General features: G+C 42.5%; 1 protein-coding gene across 5 annotated transcripts in view; it reads left to right on the plus strand.

Moving 5' to 3' along the window:
- Positions 1 to 227: 227 nt before the first annotated feature.
- Positions 228 to 20,350, plus strand: part of prrc2b (proline-rich coiled-coil 2B) — a 35,117-nt gene continuing 14,994 nt past the window's right edge. For 3 of the 5 annotated variants that reach the window (XM_071896729.2, XM_078285848.1, XM_078285849.1), the window contains exons 1-13: positions 228 to 367; positions 8,721 to 8,899; positions 9,163 to 9,340; positions 13,493 to 13,595; positions 14,560 to 14,623; positions 14,835 to 14,978; positions 15,973 to 16,286; positions 16,503 to 16,630; positions 16,745 to 16,908; positions 17,113 to 17,197; positions 17,378 to 17,549; positions 18,442 to 18,808; positions 18,962 to 19,152. In XM_071896729.2, the coding sequence (XP_071752830.1) occupies positions 8,785 to 8,899; positions 9,163 to 9,340; positions 13,493 to 13,595; positions 14,560 to 14,623; positions 14,835 to 14,978; positions 15,973 to 16,286; positions 16,503 to 16,630; positions 16,745 to 16,908; positions 17,113 to 17,197; positions 17,378 to 17,549; positions 18,442 to 18,808; positions 18,962 to 19,152 (2,025 nt within the window). In that variant the 5' untranslated portion in view covers positions 228 to 367; positions 8,721 to 8,784. Of the gene's footprint in view, positions 368 to 8,720; positions 8,900 to 9,162; positions 9,341 to 13,492; positions 13,596 to 14,559; positions 14,624 to 14,834; positions 14,983 to 15,972; positions 16,287 to 16,502; positions 16,631 to 16,744; positions 16,909 to 17,112; positions 17,198 to 17,377; positions 17,550 to 18,441; positions 18,809 to 18,961; positions 19,153 to 20,350 lie in introns of those variants that run through there. The other 2 variants (XM_078285845.1, XM_078285851.1) reach the window with 2 other exon arrangements.

Genomic DNA, 20,350 nt, shown 5'->3' on the forward strand with positions numbered 1-20,350 from the left:
ATAACCTTTATCTATTAAAAAAAGGTCTATTTATGCAGATGCAGCTATATGCAGATATTATTTAGTATCTGTCAATAGGAAATGAATTGGGATTCTCTCAGTAATGAGCACAACCAGCAGGGGGCGCTAGTTGTGAGTTTCGCACCTTGGCCCCGCCCACGTCGTGGTTGACGCTGTCCGGCGAGTCGATCCAGCCTACACACTCCCTGTTCATTCTCAGGCCGGGTAGGTTCCCAGCAACGACGCCGTTAACGGGAGAATATATGAAGCTTGGGCTTTACAATCTCCATCCATCCTTTGAAGAGACAACATTTTGTGGAAATATATCACTGTCACTGACCAGAAGATACACTTAGTCGTTAAATCGGTGAGTTATGAATGTGGTTGGTTGTGTTATTTAGCTATTTTTTCAGTCTCCTCCGACTGCCCCGTTTTATTGTTGCTTTGTTCTGGGCAGCAGCCATTTTTAATCGCCTTGTCCTACATTTTCATCGCCGTCTTCAGACGTACTGAAAGCCAAAAAGGTGGAAAATTATTGCACCGGTGTGAACATTTTATACAGGTTTCCGCAAAACATAAAACATGAAGTCATGTCAGACACAAATATAGGCTTATTATACTGAAATACCGCCCGTTTGTGGGGTTTGTTTTTGGCATTCTAGACTTGAACTTTAACGGGATTGCTGTTTCGCTAGTTTCCGAACAAGCTGCGGCTGCGTTAACAGTCAAGGCTAATGCTAAGTTACGTCAGTTTGTTTTGTGTGTGTGGTATTTCTGAGTGCTACAGCCAACTAAAAAAGTAATAATTGACGTTTTACGTTGTCGTCTAAACTGTGGTACTGAAATTCGGCTCTACAGGGTCATTAGCATAAGCAACTCGATGTTTACATAGGCATTTTCCTTCACTAGCATAATTTAACTAGCTAGTGGTGGCTGGTAACTAACGCCAATGGTCCTTGTTGACGTCTGTCTTCTACCGTTTAACGTTGGGTAATCTCTGCAGCCTGCTAATTGACTAAAACACACGATTTTTTTTGTTTTATCCTTTAAGTTCAAATAGTGTCTTTTTGTTTGCGTGCCATGAACTGGCTGGTGTCAGCTTCATGTGCTGGAATTAACATTAGCTTACGAGGCGACAGCCAGCTACTACTAGGGAGGTCAAACGTGATTCTGCGGCTTAAAAAAATCAACATTGTAGCCGTCCTTTTTTAGACGGTAACGTTAACGTTATTTTCCCTCTTTTGTCCGATGGAGTATAACGTCAGAAAACCGGGTTTAAAAAAAAATCGCTGCAGTAGCTTTCTTATCATCCAAACCTGTAACATCGTGATCGCGGTAGAAAAAACTAAGTTTTTCGGTGAAATTAAACCGGTTTATTGTCAGATGGGGAACATATTTGATAATATGCTGTAATACACAGTTGAACCATTGTTAATCGACGGCTTTTTTGTAAATTGAAGCCCCATTAAAACGCCTATGCGGAGCTATGACCGAGCGACCCCCGAGACGTTACGAATCGTCTGGTGATCGGCTTAAATGATATTTGTTTGCATGTGCCAGTGCATTCTCAAAAACAGCAGTTGTGGGGTGTAGGGGCCTAGCTCTACAAACCAGGAAATGAAAATTTAGCTGACTTTGTGACTGTGTTGGTGTTTACAGTGTCAGTGTTTATTTTTCAACGAATACGTCCAAATCAAGTCTGTGGGTACGTTCAATTAAACACATTTTTTAAATGTGAGGGAAAAGTAGACATAATCAGCTTTTTAAAACATCAATAACATGTTTGATTCAGTACCACAACACGTAACCAAAAAAATGACAAACTAATGTTTGGCTGTACACTGCAGCTGATTTGCTTACATTTTTTAACAAAACAATTCTGTATGGATGCATATAACCCTGTATGGATGCATATAACCTAAGTCCTATCGATAGTGTATAATAAATTGATACATTTTGTATTGTTACAAGAACTGGCCAGAGAAACAATGCTCATGCCACTGATTGCCATTAATTGACTAATGTAGCTAACTTCGCCAGTGCATTTTTATGCCAGCAAATAAAATGAAAAAACACTTTATAGGTATTATTACTCGACTAAAGCGCTGTTCAAACTACAAGACTGTTGAAGTCTTGCACGTCAAGGGCAGTTAAGACTAAACTCTCGCCGCCTGTTCAGGAAGTTATTTGCGCTAGCCGATGGGACAGCGGTGGGCATCACACATGAAGAGAACCCACATTACCCATTCTGTAAAAAACCTTTACCCATTCGTCCAGAACAGTTCACGGTAACTATAATTACAAAATAGGTGTTTGATTGTTTCTTGCTCCATGGCACAGAAGCTACACTTTACATTTACAATACAAATGTATTTCGGTCCACTTGTAATTTCCATGCCGAAACTGGCCCGGGTAGGCGGAGTCAGCACTTGAAATAAAAAATGGGCTACGCCATGGTGTGTGCCGGATGACCTGCTCCTATCTGATCGGCGAGACTGGCGCTGCCACAAAAACCAGACAGAACACAAGCACGGCTGAGTTAAACAACAATGGGTGAGGGTTCGCATTTTCTCCTGCAAGATGTTTCAGCTTTTAATGCTTGTGTCCGTGAGCAAACATGTTTTCCGGTTACACCACACATAGCTACTGAAATAAGCATTTTTGTTGTCTGGTTGGTGTGGAGCATGTGACGCGCCACCACAGGGTGCCTTTTTGTACTTTATTTTAAGGCCCTGACACACCAAACCGACTTCAAAGAACCAGCGGCGACGAAGGCCGACTGTTGCGTCGCCTCACGTCGCCTGCGTCTGGTCCAAAAAGTTGCACTTGAACACACCGCAAAGACTACACCCGACGGCCAACTAGCACGTACGTTCTGCGCCTGCGTGAGGGGAAATAACTCTCCATACCTTATGTCTGATAAGAAGTTGCAAATGGCACTGGCGTTGTCAGCCCTTGGTCTTTTGGTTGTGGAAGAAGAAAGGAAGAGGCGGAGGCGAAAAATAAGGAGAAACCGCACTAAATGGGTGAAATCATGAATAACGTTACTCCAGCGACAGGCTCAAGGGGCTTTCCCGAACCTGTCTCGAGAGCTGGAGATAAATGAAACCTCAGATTTTAAAAATTTCGCTCGGCTCTTTCCTGTTCAGTTCCACACGTTGAAGGAATTTATCAGTCCAATCATCCAGAGGCAAAACACGAACTACCAATCAGAGTGATCTCTCTCACCGACGGGCTCCGACGCCGATTCAACATGCTCAATCGGCCGAAAACACGCCGACAGGGTCCGACTAGTGCCGACGGTGCGGGACACACCGCAAAAACTAGGGACACCGACACTTACCGACGGCCCGACATTGCCCGACGGCCGACCGTCGGCCTGGTGTGTCAGGGCCTTTAGTGACCAACGCGTCAAACCTGAGCCCCCGGTGTTAATAAAAGGCGGAGCCTATGACATGTCGTTCAGTTAATTTGTAATTGAATACTTATGTGGACTGATCCAGGCATGCTGCCATTTTATACTATTTTGACATTTATTCCCCCAAATGAAATTGTATAGCACCTTATCAATAGTTGAGCAAATTGAACTGGGAATCTTGCTGCCATAAACGAGTGGGTGGTGGTGTTGTTAAATGTGACTTCTCTTTCTGTTCATTTTCTTTGTCTTCCCCCTGTATCTAAACTCCCATTGGCCAATGTCAAGCTTGATGTCTGTCGTGGTGAGTCTTGTGCCGCTTCACGCTACATGAGCCCAACCAGACTCTGCCGGCAAAAGCAAACATTTTTGGAAAAAAATGTGTCTGGCCAAACAACCAGGGTTGGTAGTCTTCAGCCTGTTAACGCTACAGGATAGTCTGCATCGACTGTCGGGCCTGAGTGCCTGAGTCTGTGCTGTGTGAATTGAGAACTTTAAAAAGGCGACTTTCTTACGCAATCTGCGGTGTACGTTGTTATGATGTGTTACACTACATCGCAAAGATAACCAGTCAGAAACTATGATATGCTACACTTCCGCTGCCTTAGTGCGCTCTCACACAAAGAAGATATTAAAACGAAACATCTTCTACAGTCGGCGCCATCTTGAACAGCTGAACAGTCTAAATAAATGCTAATGCTTGTCCTGCGTTGCTTAGCAACAAAAGCAGTAGTACTTTGTGTATGAAAGGGGACATGTTGGCAAAGTATCCGAATAACAAACATATTGTATTTATCATGTTATCTTGTTAATGGAATACAAGTTAATATGTTTAGCGCTAGCGCAGTTAGCTGATGTACTGTTTAATGTGCCAGACCAGCTCACAAATGCCGGTACAGTCGGTGTGTGGAAATTAAATCGGTGTAAACTTGTACACCGTATCAAGTGGGTTAAATTGGAAACCGGCCCAACCCTGATGTAGTCGGACCTAGGCTTTAGAGTACGCAATTTCAATGGCACTCCGACAGCAAACGTTTAGTCTGAACTGCCCTCGTTGGTCAAGAGCGCACAGCACAGGATTACGCAAAGACTAGCCCCGATAAAATCAGAAATGTTCGATTTAATTGTGATGTTGCCGATTGGGGTCATAGGAGAGAGATTTGAGTCTTTCATGCCCACACACAATGACTAAAGTTGCGGCTATACAGCGCAACTACCATGGACTACCGCAGACTCTGTCCGATCTCAAATTGTTGCCAAATCTGGCTTGAAAAACATGTAATCTATCCCCAGTTTTAGCCTAAGCGAAGTCTCAAGCACAGAAAAGAAAACTTCCATGTGAAAAAGTTTTCCTTAGCTATTTCAGTTTCTTGTGGCATTGATTGTGAGCTGTGCTGGTCATGGACTGGCCATATTATTTGCCAACACTCCCATTTACAGGATTTGTTCCTTATTTTTACCCTTTCTCACAAAATGGTCTATCTACATCATAATTTAGGCTAGGGATTAGATTTACAGCCTCTGTACTGCCTGGAAGGAAGACTATACTGATCTTGTTCTGCTTTGTTTGGATTTCATGTTATTGTAGTGGGTATGTGCCTTTTTGTAAGATGTAAACTTCAGATGACTAATACACTATTATACTGATAGACTGATTATGCACTATTATATACTGATATACTGACTATACACCACTAGCAGTTCCAACCAGGAAGTAAGGGGAATGGGTTCTCTCCATTGCCAGTAACGTGAAGCTCACTTTTTGTCACCTCCGACTCGGTCTATGATCTTTCATTTTGAGTTTCAATTAAATGTATGACAGGGCTTTTAATTAACTTTTTAACTTTGTTGCACTGGTGCCTCCAACCATAAAAAATTAGGCCCGCCCCAAAACATTTAAGCAGCACTTTTTTTAATTGAAAACGGGCAATGCAGTAAAATTGCAGTATTCATACTCTTTATGCATATATAGAAAATGGAAACGTACGTATATCCACACCAATTACTTACATAGAAAGCCAAACAATAACATAACAATAATTTAAAAAATCATTCCTTCCATGCCCCATTACCAACTTGTTTCACATTAGGAGATGCACACATTTTCATGACTGGACCTGAAATGGGGAAATTCTTGCCACTTTTAAGCATTTTAGCCGATTATCACACCACCACATGGCCAATCAGCACTATATCTGTTCAGTGGCTATTAGGCTGCCCTTCTACCACAATGCCAAATTTAGAAAAAATTGGCAGGGAGGATATGTCTAAACTGGAATTGAGCCCTCCGGTGCTCCGATGTCATTTGATTAGGCCAATATTGGAGGGTTTGCCTCTTCTTGTGTCTGCTGATAGGCCACAAAGTTTGATGGCATTACATGAATCCGTGCGTATGTTATATGCCTTTTTGTGAGAAGCACCAGCACTATTTGACACTCACACCCTCCTTACTCAAAACCAACCCCATGTAGTCATTTTGGCTCATGACTTCTTCATTTTTTGAGAAAAATATCACTAGCAGTTGAATATATTCACAAAATGTCCTTCAGTTAAACAGTTATGCCTACTTAATACGTGATTATGCCTACACGCAATACGTGACCTGGTTGATGCACCAAAATGTAGACTAGGATTATGAAAAAGGGGAAGGCGTACCGAGCATGGTTGGGCAGGGATTTGTCTTGCATTTAAGTCAGCAATGTTGTGGCCTTGATGCGTACATATTTTCCTAATTGTATCTTTTTCCCCAAAAAAATCATCTTGTGGTCTACTGGAAGGCAAGTGATGAGAGCATACGCTAAAATCATCCATGTGCCCCTGGTAGATTGTTCCCTCCAGTGCTCCATGCTAACACTTTAGCATACTATGTTTGGTTTGCGTAGGCACCTCTTCATTGTGCTTGGTCGGCTCGCAAAAATGGTTGATGAGTGCGCTCAAGTTGAACTTTTCTTTAACTTAGAAAGCGCACCTCTCAGCCCTAAAAGAAGCAAGGCGGAGCGCCTTTTCCTTAAGCAGCCACATTCGTTCATCTGCCTTGACTTTAATGTAAAAAGGTAGTGGTATCCAATTATTTTCATAGCTCTTCCTCCACCTCCCATTCTTTTGAATATCACCGTGTCCTGTTTCAGCAGCAAGATTAATTCAGTTTGTTAAATTTAATTATAGCCATATTAAATAGGCCTACATCATTTTACAAAGATTGGAAATGCATTATACAATGTTTTACAGAAGTAAATGGCAGGCTTTTTAAAAAGCAGGCTATATTGAAATGTTTTTATGTTTTTAAAATGTATCGGCATTGAGGTGCCAGTATATCTATTGAAAATTCCCAGTCCCACTAACCATAAAATTCTCCAAAGAGATGTTAACAGGCCAAAACATTTACAAATGTTACGGCTACAAGAATAGGCCAAAATATTTTTTGTTCTTTCTTCCTGTAAATGATCAGTGAAGAATGTATACAATAGTTTGTCTTTATCACAGATTAGGACTAATATGGCATCAAATAAAAAAGGCTAAGCAAGAATTGCGATAAAATTGCACTGCTGCCTTTTTTGCTGCACCCTTCTCAAATACTGTGTATTCACTTGCCACTGAGCATTTTGGTAGCTTTCTCAACCATGACATGTACTGCCTCCCTTCAGCTGGCTTAGCTGCCACCCATGTATCATTTTATTGGCTATTTGGGATTTGTAGTTTGGCCCCACACATTTATTACGGTGTTTCTCGCGTTTATGACTGTCTCAGTTCTCAGTAGAAGGGTAGACTCAAGAGCTTTGACTAGGTATGGGTATCAGCAGGGTTTTATTGATACATTGATAGTTTGATTCCTCTTAATTCTTATGAAGAAGGAGATATTCGGGCCGCCACACATCCGTAATTCCCCGAGAATGCACAACTTTTGTGTACCGGAGATTTCTGTCACTGTACACGCCTCGTTAAATGTCAGCTCACTCCTGTATACTGTCGCAAATTACCAGATATCACTGTACACTCACCGGGAGTTAAGGATGTCAGTTTCGGTTAATTTTGCTTTCGATAGGCCGACATCCATTAACCGGTAACTAACCGGCTAATTTTTAAGAAAAAACGCAAAATGACGTGAAATACATGAAAGTGGCATTTTCCTTTTAGTCCGGCGCTCCATTGACTCAACTAGTGCAGTGCCCGTTCGCTCCGCTGCTGCACAGAGCGCTGTTCGCTTGTTTATTCAAAGTTTATTAATAATGAACGTGTCGCGTGTCCAAATTGCACCAAATCCGACACTGCACGTCCTTGGTCCCCAGCAATACACCCGCCAAGTGTGAAGTAGATCAGAGGAACGATTCTCGAGATATGCAAAGGACTCACACACTCACACACTCACTCAGACAGACTCACAGACAGACAGAGATTCCTTGCTTTAGTAGATAGATGAGCTTTGGCGGCGTATTTCGAAGCGCTGTCCATTTGCTGTAATTTGCATATAAATATCTGCACTTGTTATGCACGCCGCGGCGTAGCCCGTTTTAATATTAAGTGCTGACTCCGCCCACCCGGGCCAGTTTCGGCGTATGCCGGTAACAATTACAAGTGGACACTATCCTACAGTCCCTGCTCTCAGCGGAGGGAGGGAGGCTATGCTGTGTGTGGCAAGCGCTGTGACCATCAGACCTCTCTGGATTAGACAAGCAAGTAGAGCAAACCGACATCAGCTGAACCAATTTATTGCCAAATGCTTTGGGATTCAACACTTTAACATTGTTTCCCATGGTCAGAAAAAGTCGCCAGATTTGTCGCTAGTCGCTTTTGAGAAATAAAGTCGCCAGGGGGGTCTGAAAAGTCGGTAAGTCTAGCGACAAAGTCGCCAAGTTGGCAACACTGGTGTATGCAAATTAACCTATAGACCGACATGCGTAACCGGTCAAAAATATTCTCGGTGGTTAACCGATTAATGGTTAACCATTGACATCCCTACCGGGAATCTCTGTGCACCTGCACACATGGTCCAAACACGTCCGGAAAAGGCTGATTATCTCCGCCCACATCAATGTATATTTGCCAGAAAAGTCCATGGAAGACAAGGCTTTCCTATGCTGCACCTCAGATCAATGCTACCACTATGAGCACCATATTGAATGATGGAGCTTAAATATTATTTTTCTATACAGACTATTATTTGTGCATTCTTTAATTGTGTCTGTAAAATTGGCATGGTAGTGGGTGAACATTCCTTTCCTTTGAGGTTAAATATCACATGGCTGTTTTTTTCCAGTGTACTGTTGTGTGCTCAAGTTGAATTTTTCTTTTCCTTACCTCCCTACAGAATCAGAAGGCACTAGGGAAGAGGCGCAAAGAAAAATTTCCATACTCGATGACATTACATCGCAATGTCCGATCGTTTGGGGCAAATAACCAAGTCCAAGGATGGGAAAAGCAAGTATTCCTCACTCAGCCTATTTGACAAGTACAAGGGAAAATCAATAGAAACTCAGAAAACTACAGGTAAGGATGACCTGCTGTTTGTTCTCCACTGCCTGTGATTAAAATTGTTTCCATACAGAACTTTAATTTTATATTCTATTGGTATTTACCAAGCTAACTAAAATGACTCTATACACATTCATGTGTTGGTTTGTCTTATTTCTCCCCCCACTCCTTTCCATCACCTATGTCCCCTTAACCCCATTTTGTCTGAAAATATCAACCACTCCTTCTGTCCTCAATCTCGCTCCCCCTCCTTTACCCATCTTTCAATTTTCCCCCAGTAGTTCCGCGACATGGCTTACAGAGTCTTGGCAAAGTGGCCGCAGCCCGGCGCATGCCCCCACCCGCTCACCTGCCGAGCCTGAAGTCTGAAAACAAAGGAAACGATCCCAACGTGATTATTGTGCCCAAAGACGGAACAGGATGGGCAAACAAGCAGGAACAACCCGATCAAAAGAGGTAAGGGGAGAAATGGATGAGATGTTGGAAACCAGTGTCTCCTGATGCTGTGATGCACTAAGCTCGTGTTCAAACCTGGCCTTTGTAGTTTCCAAAAAGCAACAATGTGAGGCTGTCACACTCAAAGTCTATAAGAGAAGTTAGTGAACTATAGTGACCATAATTCATTGCACCTATGATGCAGTGCATGTTTTGTTTTACAAAAATAGCGATAGTAATATGGGAATATAATAGCTAATGTTACAATAGCATATTAGCTAATGCTAGACTCATCAGCTTATAATGGAGTGAGAGACTTTACCCTCATTTGAGGTGTGTGGCTGCTTAAGATGAGATAACTGAGCTCGCTAAATGAATTGTAACAAATTATAATGAATAGCCTACTTAAGTAGGCTGTTGTCTGTGTTGAAACAAGCTGAATGGAGGGGCAGTTTGACACGTAGCCTTGATAATCCTTGAGATGGAGGTGTAAGGGCTCAGCACCAACGTGGGATGGGTCTTGGTACGATAAGAGAGCCTGTGGTCTGCTGTTGCTGAACAAACTATTACTGTTGAGGTACTCAGAGTTGTGTATCAAAGCCATCAGAAAATATTTTGCGTTATCATTGCTGGCACTCCGTGGTGCCAGTCAGCCGGTGTGTGGATTAGAAAAATGACCAGCAGAACCATTTTCAGGTTCCTTTAAAGGACAAGTGTCGGTTAAAGTTATAACCCATTTACTAGCATCTATGTCTAGTTTATATTCCCCCCAATTTGCAATGCATGCCATATGTAATTAACTTTTCTAACATTAACTCATTTTTTGTTGTTTTTAAAAGACCAACTTTACGGTGTCAAACTTACCTTGAAATTACCTGCTGTCCCGCTTTAAACTAAGACATGGATGTGCCATTAAGGTTTGTAAGGTGACATGACATGATTTTAAAGGATTAATTTCCTGGAGGAGACTTCCATTTCTTACTGTGGGTGTCAGGTGATTGACAGTAAGCAGAGCGTAACGTAATGCGTGCATTGATATGAAAGCACTTAATTCGGGCGTTGTGAAATAATGATAAAACAGAAACTGACAAAAACCAAATTGAGGCATCATGTTTACTGTGATGGATTATCTAGCTGGGGCAGTGTTAAAGTCTGTGGAATTTGTTTTTCATACTGCACAAGAATGAATGTCTTCTTCTGAGGGAAACGAGCCCTCATATCTCCACCTACGCTGACTGTGTACTAGGGCTGGGCGATTAATCGAATTTTATTTTCGATTACGATTTTGGCTTCCCACGATTATGAAAACAAGAAAATCGAGATAAAACGATTTTTGTGCCTCATTCCGTTTAGCAATGTTGCTCTCGTTTTGTCTTGTGTTGTAAATCCAGCGCACCCCTTTCCTCCGCAACGGTGCGCTCTGCTCCGCCTCCAAAGCCCAAACATGCTGTGGTGCGTGTAGTTTCAGCTCGAGTCGGTAACAGAGAGCCGGCCGGTGCGTTTCTCCATTTACTTTTAAACCTTCCTTGGTAGAAGATGACAGAAAGAGAGCCGTTGGTCGACAGGAAAGGTAAAAAAAATCATTGGTGTGGAAACACTGTACAGACCCACGGTGCGTGTTCAATTGCACTGAAGCACTGTGACACGGTTAAATTACCTAATTCCACTAACGTTACTTAAATACCACAAGGTAACGTTAAAGTCACCTACCGTTAAAGTCTGTAGGGCAGTGAAGATGAGTTACTGCCTGCAAATCCACGTTACTGACTGTGGAATGTTAAGTTTCACTTTTGTTTTCACACCGCGAGACCCCAAATTACAGACGTGATGTGATGCGACATCAGTCAGGTGCCTCTGTTACCTGACTGACTAAGTGACTGACTGAAAGAATATAGAGATATAGTTTACCAATATGTTGAATATTTTGCAGTAGGTTGTGACAGTGCACTACAACATAGTCGGTGTTATTTATTTTGTATCTATTATTTATTTTAGTTATTTATTTATCTCATTTTTTTACTTTTATTTATTTATTTGCATTTATTTCTTTGTTTTTCAGTTCAATTATATTTAAATTTCAAAGAAATCCAGTGTTTTTTTTTTAAAAAGTTCAATAAATGCATGATGTTCCCAAAGTCAATGAGTAATCGTGTTAAATAATCGTGATCTCAATATCAATCAAAATAATCGTGATTATGATTTTTGCCATAATCGTGCAGCCCTACTGTGTACAGACACCAGCAGGAATAATACAAAGGAGAAGGGCAACCTAAACAGTTTGCACAAACTTAAAAAAAACACTGGTATTATCCTTTAAGAGGGCTCCTGCTATAAATGCTGAGACAGAAGACAAAGACAGGAAAGACGAGCATCCCGCAACACTTGCAACTACAAGTGATTAATTTGATAGCATGTAACAGGGTATGTTGGCATTGAAAAGTTAGCTAGCATGACAGTCTGTTAAATGAGTGAGCTAACGTTAGTGGTCCTAAGGCCGACATTACCATCGCGTAATTTGTGTGTGGGGGCTAGCTAGCTAACTGTTGCTGTGTTTCACCACACAATCCCCATATGGTAGGCTACTGTGTATTTTGCCAAATGCATCGTATTGTTCAATGATTCATTTGTAAGTAGCTGATGTTGCTGCATTGGTACTGTGTGATTACTTTCATCCACAGTAGTTTGCTAACTATTTGCTGCCCAGGCTTACACTCACTTATCGCAGTATTTGGTGAGGGGAGATTATGTGGTTCGGAATCGCTGTGTTTCACAGCTGCTTATGTAACGTTACTTGCGGGCACTCGGTAGACCACAAGATCAAGATGTGCAACATAATTCTCATTTTTACCCCACAGCTGGTTTTGTTTTAAGGTTTATATGAGCTCTCTTGGGCCACTGAGTCCCAACAAATTGGTCACCCACCACATTAAACCTTCGCGGCCCATATTATGAGTTACATGCCATCTAGTGGACCAATTTGACATGATTAATATCATTTGCTTGATTATTATTTTTTTCTTTAAGATGCGAAGCAACTCATGGACCTGTTAAGTAACTCGCTCACTCACTCATATCCTCACGGTTAGCCTATCTGACCCCTAGTGGCCATTATGAGGCATGGCAATGTCTACAGACGCACTGAGCAGGATTATTCATCCTCTCTGCAACACTGCTGAACTGCGTAGGCTATAAATTGTCAGTAACCCCCACTCCCAACGCCGCCTATGGGAAACTGATATATACACATACAACTAAAAATTGATTTAAACAATCAACAGTGATATGCATTCAAATCCATCATTATTTGAATAATGAAGAATATTTAACAGGTTCTTCATAAACAACATTTGTCATAGAGCCCCTTGCCTAAGTAAACTGGCAACCTGTCAATAACTGCAAATTTATGGAAGAAAATATAGGGATGGTCTGAGGGGTGGTTGGGCATGATATGATTAATGCAGTCCAGTTTTGAATATTGCTGTTGTGTACAGCTTGTATATCTACAGTTCACTGTATGCCCTTTATAAGTGTAATGGTGTGGTGTACGATAAATGGTGCGATAATTCACTGAGCCCAAGTTGCAGCATTTGTTTGTGTGCATGCACACGTCAAGGTGAAACCTTGGAGGTCAGTGTGTGAATCGGCTCAAAGTTGGGATGCAGCCTGCAAAGCTGTCTATGGAATGGGAGTTGAGTGGTAGTGGGATGTAACTACCTCTTCAACATGGGTGGACGTAGAACAGGAGAGGGAAAATATGTGTATTTTAATATGTAGCACTAGCTTTTGTGTGTGTATGTTGACGGGCTCACTACAAAGACATGAAACATATTTCATAAATAATGTTTTCCAAATGTCACAATGTAGCTGAAATGAATAACTTTTGTTCAAGCCCTGATGTACCTTGCTGCTGAAATGAGAGAATAGCATATGGGAGTTACAGTAGGTTGCCAAGTGTTGACATCCTCCTGTTACTTTTGGGGTTTCTACAGAGATTCTTGCTGCGTTCAGACCTGCTCAGAGATCCAATCTGTCTATTCATGTCAGTCTAGAGCTTTGTGACTGTTTTTGCGCTCTAGCCCTGTGTCAAGTTATAGTATATACAGTCTGCTTTGATTAATTTCCCAAAGAGTCCCAAGGAGCAGAAATGACAGGTACTTTTCTTTCTCTCCCTAGTTCTATTGCATCAATAGCACAGCTGCCGGAGTTGCAGCCGCAGCTGGCTTTACAGAAATCTGTCTCCAATCTTCAGAAGCCCTCACCAGTAGCCAGCCAGGAGGTATGTATGTGGGGAGTTGTTGTTGATCTACATGCTGTACATTGTGCAAATTTCTTTAGGTCATCCAATGTTGCAATTAAATGGAATTAAAGGATAATTCTAGTTATTTTAAACCTGGGCCTTATTTTCCTTATTTTTGCCATCATGCTGATTTATTGTTTAAAATTTCATCACTTCACTGTAGAGCTTTACACACCCCTCAACTGCGGGGAGTGCTGCTCTTCAATACACACCCACAGGGCCAATGCAAACTCCAATAGTCGAACCCAAAAAGCGAATAAAACATGCCCTTTCAGCGCAAGAACACTCATAGTGCAGTTACACGTCTTTCAAATAGCTGTGATTGAACAATTATCGTATGACATTTCTGTTTTAATAGTCCATTTGATACTTTCTGGTGTTGCTCACACACTAGTTTACTCTGCTGGCTGCTGGTCTTTCTGTGGTGTTGATGTCATATTGGAAGAAGTGGAAGCACAGAATTTTATTGGTACAGTTTGAAAGCGTTCACATTGTTGGAACGCCCACATCCAAAATCATTTGTATTTATGAATTTAAAACATAAACAAAATGTTAATGCTGCCGCAGATATTGCTCACTGTTCGTAAGTACAGTTGATTGTAAGACTGATTGTAAGATTCGGTTAGAGCCTTGGAGTTTGTATTGGCCCTGTGGGTGAGTATTGGAGAGCAGCGCACACTGCTGCTGACAGGTATATAAAGCCCTATATTGAAGTATGTGATTAAATTTTGCACACAATCAATGGTCATGATGGCAAAAACTAGGAAAGTAAGGCCTAGGTTGAAAATAACTGGAATTATCCTTTAGTATATGCCATACATCTGAAGTTGCTTAAGGGAAAGCAATGTACAGGCTCGGAAAAATACTCATTCTATGTCTTAGAGGTGGGTGTGGCCTGAATGCAGCTTTATGATTGTGACCTTGATTTCCTTCATTTCCTCAGAGCACAAACACAGGTGGACCAAAGCAATGGGCCCAGCTAAATGGAAAGGCAGTAGAGCAAGATGGTGAGTCATTCTGAATTCATAATTAATGGAGAGTGAGATACGTTGAAAATCTAATGACATTCATACTCATTCTGCTATTGGGGATGGATATGCCGTCATTCTTGTCACCCTTGTCTGTCTATGGCACTTACTGCAGCAACACTCTTCTGTTTGCATGCATCAGACTAACATCTTTCTCTCTGCCTGCCACTTGTTTCCATGACGACGGCAGGTTCAAGGGCCTCAAACCGACTTCAGCCCTTCTCTCACGAGGAATTTCCCACGCTGAAGGCAGCTGGGGAACAGGACAGGGCTGGCAAGGAAAGAAGCGCCTTCGATCCGTCGTATGGGCCCGGACCAAGCCTCCGCCCCCAGAGTAAGTTTTTTTGTCTTTCCCCTGCCTCCCAACTCTCAGGGATTGGCCGAGAGACTCACAGAATTGGCCAATCGGGGAGATTTTTGACAGTCTGAAAGCAATTTCTGTTGCTGAACACTCATCATGACTCTATTTTGACAGAGTCAGTGTGTTCTCGTGCTGTAAACACGCAAACCTAGACGTAATACATTACGAGTAACTGATTGGATGATGGACAAGCGATGTTGCATTGTGAGCCAGCCAGCAGTGTTGTGTGCCAATTTTTGCATTCAAACGTCCACACTGGAAGAGGCAGCTAATCTAATAAATATAACTAGATAACCTAACCTGTACAGCTCAGGAATGCAGTGTTAGCAGAAGATGGTTAACATGAACCGCGAACATAGTGACAACAACAGGGCAAAAGATCTCGTCGGAGAGAAATATTTATGTAGCTTTAATGACAAGTGGTGTGAGAAGGTAACAGCTGATTGCACACTTTTTTGCTGTTCTTTCTCTTTCAAATTTGCGGGGTATATGCACTAGTCACACAGACAGCGAGAGAGACAAAGTTCAGGACAAACAGAAAAGAAAACCTCAAATGACCTTGTTTTTTACAAAGACTCTTCTCAAGTCTTCCTTTACTGCTGCTGAGGTAGGATAAGTGTAACATTCAGTTAAACACCACTTCAACGATGCAGGCCTGGCCTGCGCAAACAAGATGCTACCAAAAATCCTTCCAGACTCAGACATTGCCAAAAAAATCTCATGTGGCAGGACTAAAGCTAGTAGCATCACAGAGTGCATATTCGTCTCAGGAACGGTTGCATTTTTTTCCCTACTGGAACAAAAGTTTATCCTGTTTGCAATGCATTATTTTTCCATATTTAGATCTTGAATTTTGTCTAAACATGGCATGATGGAATGAAAATCCACAGGCATATACATTAGTATTTGATTCTGTGCAGAATTTGTCTGTTCCTATTTCAAAATTTTCCTTCTCCCAAACTGCAAGATGTGACGAGTTGGAGGGAGGGTGGCGGGAGGAACCTCCAACCCTCGTCCCTGCCGCTTGGCCTGCCAGCAGATCCTGAGGGCAAGCTCAGTGCCCTTGGTGAGACTGGCACCCCTCCAACCTCGTCCCACCCCCCCCCTGCCACCGTCACCGCCACCGCTAGTGTAGTGACACCTCAGTCACCAGTCCCGGACCCCAAGGAGCCTTCCCTGCGACCGGCCCAGCCCGTCCGCAGGACAACCGTCCCAACTGCCCTGCAGTACCAGCTTCACCACACCTCGACCGCCGTCTACCACGACATGCTGCCTGCATTTGTAAGTGCTGTAGTGTTAGCATATAGCAAACACTCAAATGGTGAAATAACTGACATATGACTTGTGGCGTTGTAAAAAAGCATCATGACACACTCATGCATTTTACTTGTACATAGTCAGCTTTTGGATATAATCGGCCGCAGCACAAATCTTATTATTGACTAAATGTCTGTATGTCTACTTTGGCCACACTGTCTTCTGTCCCTCTGTTTTCAGATGTGCTCCAAAGAGACGCGTGAAGCCCCAGGCACAGCAGACCATGCCCCCACGACTGTGGTGGCCCCAGCCCGATTTGACAACAGACCCGTTTTTAGACAGAACTACACCAACCCTGAGCTTGTCAAGTAAGTTCATCCATAATGTGAGAACAAGTATCCATTAAGTAAGCAGTTTGACCAAGAGGCTTGTGACATCTAGCAATTGATAATTTGTCTCTTTCCCCTCTGTGGTTGTTGTAGTGGTGATGTGAGAAGAGAGAACCGCTTTGTCCGCGCCCCCCCTCGCCTCTCTTCTCAACCTATCCGTCGGCCTGGCGAGAGACCGCCGCGGCCGGCCATCATCAACCCGGACGACCTGAAGGATCTGGATGAGCTGGACAATGACTGTGAGGACGGATGGGCTGGTCAGTACCTTTTTTTTCTTTCTTTTTTTTTTTGACCGCAACCCCCTGTTACTATGAGGCCACACATAAGATTAGAGCATGATATTTAAAAGTGCTATTGGTTAGATGTGCCTAATTTGATTTATCAAAGTTGATGAAAAAAAAAATAACAGGGAAATTGTGCTATTAACCTACCAGTTCATTACTGTTTTGTTGGTTTTCCAGGACTCCATGAGGAAGTGGATTATAGTGAGAAGCTCAAGTTCAGTGATGATGAGGAAGAACATTCTAGTGACAAAAACAAGATGTGGTGAGATCTCTCTCTCCTCCTGGCTCTTTTCTGCTCTCAGTGAGCTCACACTGTAGTTAGTGTGAAAACACTCACTGTTTCTTTCTGTTTTGGTGTTGATAAAGGGATTCTTGGTTTCATTTTGAAGAGATATCCTTTTGTGTTAAATCTGTTACTGACAGAGTGCCTCTGTATTTTTAGGGCTGAATGGGAAAGGGAAAGGGAGAGAGAGAACCAGCGTGAATGCCAGTCCTCCCTAAGCTCAGGTGAGGTGGCCTACGCCCAGGACGGCCCTGAGGAGAGTTACTCCTTCCATCATCACCATGACCCCCTGAGGAAGACCAACGGCAGATACCTCTCTACAGAGACCCAGGTAACTACACCAATGCTGTAACATTTTCCCACTTGCATCCTTCTCTTTAGAGAGTTTATTTTTCTTATGTCATGAAAGAGAAGCTCATTAGGTTATGATTCATAATTTAAAAAAAAACATCCAGGCGTTTCATCCCTCTGTGATTGTAGAGGAAGAGGCAAAACTACAGAGCATATGAAGAGCAATGAGTCTTTATACTCCCTCAAGTGAGAATGTCATTGTGAATTGGACAGATGACCTTGCAGTAACCATAGTGATAGGTGTCTGACTACTTCTGCCTGGCAAGTGAGAAGGATGTGACAAAGATATTGCAAATAGAATATGCTAGTTTTTTTTCAGTCTTCACTAGCTTTCATACAAAATAATGTGGATGTGAAGCATTCAATCCAAACAAATCCCTAAAATAACCTACAAATAGACTTAGACATTTAGGCCTACACGTTTCATTCACTTTCACTAAACAAGGCTTTTAAGTTCTCATAGTGATGTAACTTAGAAGTAGTCTTAGCATATTCTGTCCCTCAAAACAGCGATTGAAAGAATTGTAGCACCATTGTTGAAGTTTTTTTTTGTCCAGTACTTAAGTAGGAGAGAAAAGGATGCAGGATTATTTTGTCATCTCAGGATTGTGTGTTGCGGAGAACCACATGTTTACCTCTACATCCAAGCATACACACTTTGAAACATAATTTTTTCTGGTCTGTCAAAGTGAAAAATAATTGCTTGCTTGGTTGAAAATTGTTTAAATGGCCACTTGTGTTAAAAAACGCACACCAAAACAAAACAGTTGAGTTCCTAGTCCTGTGTGTTCTCAAAATAGAAAACCAAGGTATACATGAAGGAACAGTCCTTCCCCTGGCTCCACTTTGATCCACCTCTGTTCCGTCTCCAGGCCCAGCAGAAAGGCTTGGGGCCAAGCGTGGCCCACCAGGGCGAGCCCCTAGACGACCAGGATGAACACCAGCGGCTTTCTCAGACACAGGCTCCGCCCAGGGCTAAGTATGTGTCACCCGAGCTGTCAGAGGCTGTAGAGAGGGCCCGCAGGCGACGGGAGGAGGAGGAGAGGCGTGCCCGTGAGGAGAGGCTGGCCGCATGTGCTGAAAAACTCAAAAAGCTGGATGAGAAGTTTGGGAAGACTGAAAGGCAGATGTCGAGGTCAGACGATGGCCAGAAAGATGGAGAGGGCAGGGAATTGACACTGTCCCCAAACAGGGAGCAGAGTAAAGCCCAGCCCGAGAACTGGCAGTACAGCACTAAAGGTAGAATACTAGATTAATATAAACCAAATTTTGCAGGTTAAAAAGCAAATTATAACCCAACATTCACTGACCTTTTTTTACCTTTTAACAAGATATTCAAAATATAAAAAGGAACTAAGCATAGTTTTCACTCAAATGATTTCCCTTTTCCAGATGCAAGTGAGTGTCCCCCAGATAACTCCCCAGGCCATAGCTACCGCGAGGAGTCTGGCTTCTCTGCCTACCGTAGCAGTGAGGAAGATGGACAGGAGCCCTCCTCTCCCTTGGGCGACTGCAGCGGACGTCACCTCTCCAAGCCCATCCCGCCCCGCTTTCAGAAGCAGCCACAGCATCACCAGCAGCAGGTGAGCGCCAGCTGATGCCCCTTCTAACCCCTTATGTCCTAATCCTAGCCCAATGCCTCAATGAATTAGTGGCTGCCTCATGAGAAGTTTCTAAGAGTTCAGGGGGAGCAGGTGTTTTTCAAGGCTACAGTCACCAACTCGCTCACATGCAAGGCGATGGGCCTCACGAAGGGTGCTGTGTAACCTGTTGTTTGTCTTCGATTTGAATTGTCCAGTGTTAATGCTTGTGATGGGTTTTTGGAGCCAGTACCAGTTGCTAATGTCATGTAAGCAGAATCAGCTAATACAATCTATAGAGTGTGGATTCATAAAACCTTTAAACTGCAAATTCTAGAATTCAGAAATAAAGTTTAGGTCAGGTATAAATTCAAAGTTTCTATCCACTTTGCTGCTGTTCTAATGTTAAGTCCTGCCATAATCCCCCATCTTGTCACAGCATGTAGATGTGCGTGAAATTTTAATGCACCTACTAATTAGCATGCATTCCTAAACCTCATGCCACAACAACTGGTGCCCACTACCCAGAATGCCACAGGGTATAAACCTGACATCATTTACTTAGTTGGCAACCAGTACAATTTGACTCTGGGCCAGTGAACATTGAATTATCTATTTATTTATTTCATTACTTATTTATTATTTAATGGCCCACTTGGCTAGTACTCAAAAAAAATATTTTCATGTTTGTGAAATGACAGAAGGACTATATTGTCGTAAAACACTTGGTGTTTTAGCATTAGTGAGTCACAACAGCTACAGTGTGTGTGTCTGTGTGTGTAAAAACAAAAACAATAGTTGGCAAGCCGACTAGATTTAGGGCTACAATTGTTTCTTAAGCTCCAAGTGTGCGGGCTACGTGCCAGGGAAACGATTCTGTACCAAAGAGAAAGACATGGGAGGAAAAGCTGATGAAGGACGGAGAATAGGAAAAGAAAGAGACCACTGACCTGACCGATGGCCATAGTTGGGGCATGATGGGGTGAAGGCGAGGTATTTTGTAAAATTTGCTGAAATTTCCCTCCATATGCAGACAAGTGAGTAGAGTTAGTGTAGGGTAAAGTGAAAGTTCATTCATAAATTCTATGTAGTCTGTCTTATGTAGCATAATTGGCCCACAGGTTTTTGCCTCGGCTATAACAAATCTATTCTCATAATGTGCATTTGGAGACAGAAATTATTCCCTTTTTGAACCTGACTT

The sequence above is a fragment of the Centroberyx gerrardi genome, chromosome 2 (genome assembly GCF_048128805.1).
Source record: "Centroberyx gerrardi isolate f3 chromosome 2, fCenGer3.hap1.cur.20231027, whole genome shotgun sequence".
Classification (NCBI taxonomy): domain Eukaryota; kingdom Metazoa; phylum Chordata; class Actinopteri; order Beryciformes; family Berycidae; genus Centroberyx; species Centroberyx gerrardi.